Genomic DNA, 3,598 nt, shown 5'->3' with positions numbered 1-3,598 from the left:
CGAATCCCTGAGGCGTGCAGGCTGCACCTAGGAAGCAATCCGGCAGGCACTGGAGTTTTCTGAAGGACAAAAGTTTAGAGGTGAACGTGAGGGAACTTAGGATCTGAAGAATTTTGGTTTCCTTGACCAAGGCACGATTGTATTGCCCTATTCCAAAATGGCGGCGCGGCTTCACTAAAAGTCTGCTTCCGCTCCTCCGCCGGAAAGGCCTTCTTTGATTGGCCAGCGGACGGCGCCGTGGAGTGACGCACAGGGACGCTGACCAGTTGGCTGAGAGCTGAGCTGGACTTGGCGGTGGGAGCCGGAGCGGGGCGCTAGCAGCTGTGGGTGCGGACGCGGCCAGGTGACGGGCTCCTGCCAGGTGAGTGGGAGTGCCGGTGATGGGGGGCCCGTGGGCACGGACAAGAGTCTCTATAGGGACCGAGTGGGTGCTCCTAAGACGAAGCCTTCTCTCGGCGGGCAGAGGAACTTAGGGACTCAGTGACCCAGGGGTCCGCTGAGAGTGACGCGTTCCTCGTCTGGCGGTGCGGCCGGCTGGCTTCGAATCGCTGAGTGCGGAAGGATTCAACGTTTTTTCAGTTGAGTAACCCGAAATGTGGGTGAAATGACTTCTGATTCGTGGCAGCTGGAAGTAGGACCCAGGTCTTTCGACTGCCTTTCAACCATTAAACTTTGCTTAAACTTGTCCACTGTGTTCTGAAAATTATGCTTTGATGGGATGAGCGGTTCAGTTTTGTGTGTGTGTGTGTCTTTTTTCTTTGTTCTTTTGGCAGATACTGCTACAAAATCTTTAAAGTTCTTTTATTCACTCATTCATTCAGCTATTAACCTCTTCAGAAAATCTTTGAGGGTATGATGTGAGCCATAAATCGACCGCCCTAGAAAAATGCGCATTAGCTCATGCACACAATTTTACATACAATTTCAGAAGATTTATTGACTCTCTGAAGTCCCCCGTTGGTTTTGTGCCCAGAGTTAAGAATCCATGCTCTAGAAGAAGTAAGGGGAGGAGGCAGTGGGAAATGGAAAGAGCAGATTTTAATACGTAGCTGCCTGGGGACATTGGATGGAGCCACCTTTTAATAATGAAGTGTTTTGAATGGGGAAACAGTTTTTTAATGAAACCTTTAGAGGTACTTGCTGAGAATTGTCACATTAGAGCATGCTTTTATTCCCACTCAGGTAGTTGCAGAGGTGGGTCCTATGTAAAGGCGTTTAAGTATCCTGCCTTTGCCAGGAAGAATAAATATATGCCTTAGAGTTTCAGTTGGAGCCAACATTTGGAATTTTTGTGGTATGAGTTGTGTGCAGTAAACTAATTGTTTCATTTACCTTTCTAGCCATATAAAAACCATTTCCTTAGTCCACATTATTTACAGTATGTATGGCACTTCTCATAATAACATAGAGACAGTTTTTCAGCACTGCAAAAAGTGAGCACTAGAGGCTACTAAAAATGTAGATTCTTTAATTTGCCTGTTTTTCCATTTTTTGTGAGCGGCTTGTTCCCTTGAACCCTAAGTGGCTGAGATGTGTGTTAGCCTTAGCCTAGATTTTAGGATGTAAAAAGGATGTATGAAACACTTGATGGAGTTGGCATTGTGGGAGTTTGAAAAACTTAGTCTAAATGGTTATTTTATTAGCCATAATCTTTTGAGGCATGAGCATAAGCAACCATGGTGAGGAGAGAAGCCCTGGTGAAGGACTCACTCAGCATGATAGCAAACCTAACATTGTAATTTTGGTGATCCCAAGTAGAAATACTTTGGCTCAGAACTGATGGTGGATTACGAATTGGATTCACATATCAACATCCAGTTCTTGTCTTCACAGTTAACAAGGAGAGGAAGGGAAAGGGCACAAAAATGAGATCACTTGGAAGGTAAAATTTAATACAGTGTTTGCTTTACTAAAGCACAGAAGGAAGGGGTTTGGGGCAGTGGGGAAGGTTGTGGATGCTGAAACAGGATTTGAGACTTACTCTTGGGCAAGGGGAACTAGAATTTGCTTGGTTGAGATGTGTGATCTATGAGAAGGTTTTCATTAGTATTCAACTAACTTGAAGCTTAAAAATGATCAAATAATGGTAAACTCCCCACACCTTTTGTTTATTTCTTTAAGTGCTAGAGAGAGTTGACAAAGGAACAATAGTCAAAGATAACTGTGAAGTTATTTGGCTTTTGGGGGTCAAAGGGAAGAGAGATGTCATCCTACAATGACTGGTTCTTCTGGACTAAGTGTTTAAAAAACATTGCGTTAGGTGACTGTCTTCTTTTTTGAAGTTTAGTTTGAGAATTTTCACATAAAATTACAACTCCATCTTCAGTTTCTTTTTAGACTATGGCAACATATCTGGAGTTCATTCAGCAGAATGAAGAACGGGATGGTGTGCGGTTTAGTTGGAACGTGTGGCCTTCCAGCCGTCTCGAGGCTACGAGAATGGTTGTTCCCCTTGCTTGTCTCCTTACTCCATTGAAAGAACGTCCAGACCTGCCCCCTGTACAGTATGAACCTGTGCTTTGTAGCCGGACAACTTGCAAAGCCATTCTCAATCCACTTTGGTATGAATTCTTTTTAAAATTAGTAAAAAAGAAGAACGCAGTAAATTACGACATTTGCATGATTTCATAAAAATGATTCAATTTGGGCAAGTCATCAAATTTGAGTAGAGAAGTGAACGGTGAGATTCTTACAGTGAATGCTTATAAAGTCTCCCCAGTCTCCCTTCCGTAAAATTGGAACCTATGGGAATGAAGTGGAAACAAAGGGAAGGGATTTGAAATTTGCTTTTTTTTTTCTTCCCTAATTTCAGTTTGCTTTTGGCTTAACTATAAGTTATATTGGTGCTTTTTAAAGCATTTTCCAAAAATGAAAAACTTCAGTTTTCTCCTACTTACCTGGTATGGTAATGCTGTGTGGCAGGAGTGATAGAAGAAATCACAACTCTTAATGATTGTTAAGTGTAATTTTTTATACCTGAGGTGGTGACCTATGATGTTTCTCTTAAATGTGGGCATTATTTGAAATAACTTTTTAAAGAGGTGAAGAGTATCAGAAATACTCTTCAAAAGGTAAGATTTTTATATGAGGGAACATTTTTTACTACATTCCCCTTGCTTTTACTTAAGGTACCCATATGTACGATGCTGCTCTTCTTTTGAAGAGCTAGCCTTGCTTGTTAATTTTCTGAGTGTAGAAAGGGGGAAAAGAAGCAACTGAAGCATTATCTTTTTTTTTTTTTAAGATTTTTATTTATTTATTTGACAGAGAGAGATCACAAGCAGGCAAAGAGGCAGGCAGAGAGAGAAGAAGGGAAACAGGCTCCCTGCTGAGCAGAGAGCCCGATGCGGGGCTTGATCCCAGGACTCCGGGATCATGACCTGAGCCGAAGGCAGAGGCTTAAACCACTGAGCCACCGAGGTGCCCCCTGAAGCATTATCTTTAACCAGTTCTAGGAAGTATATCAACCCAGAAGCATGCCTCCCAACTTTTTCACGTGAGCTAGGTGAGGTGAAAGTCAGCCATATTTTTCCTATGCATGCTTTTAGTATTGAAATTTAGTAGTTTCACATATCTGAACAATAAAGATGTTAGAAAA

At 42.4% G+C, this 3,598-nt stretch overlaps 1 protein-coding gene across 3 annotated transcripts in view; it reads left to right on the top strand.

The window, feature by feature from the left end:
* The first annotated feature begins 64 nt into the window (after positions 1-64).
* Positions 65-3,598, top strand: part of SEC23B (SEC23 homolog B, COPII coat complex component) — a 45,808-nt gene continuing 42,274 nt past the window's right edge. For 2 of the 3 annotated variants that reach the window (XM_047746415.1, XM_047746413.1), the window contains exons 1-2: positions 65-361; positions 2,327-2,561. In XM_047746415.1, coding sequence (XP_047602371.1) covers positions 2,341-2,561 — 221 coding nt within the window. In that variant the 5' untranslated portion in view covers positions 65-361; positions 2,327-2,340. The remainder of the gene's footprint in view (positions 362-2,326; positions 2,562-3,598) is intronic. The other variant, XM_047746414.1, reaches the window with a different exon arrangement.

This window comes from Lutra lutra, chromosome 9 (assembly GCF_902655055.1).
Source record: "Lutra lutra chromosome 9, mLutLut1.2, whole genome shotgun sequence".
NCBI classification, from domain to species: domain Eukaryota; kingdom Metazoa; phylum Chordata; class Mammalia; order Carnivora; family Mustelidae; genus Lutra; species Lutra lutra.
This window is presented reverse-complemented; position numbering and strand designations above follow the sequence as displayed.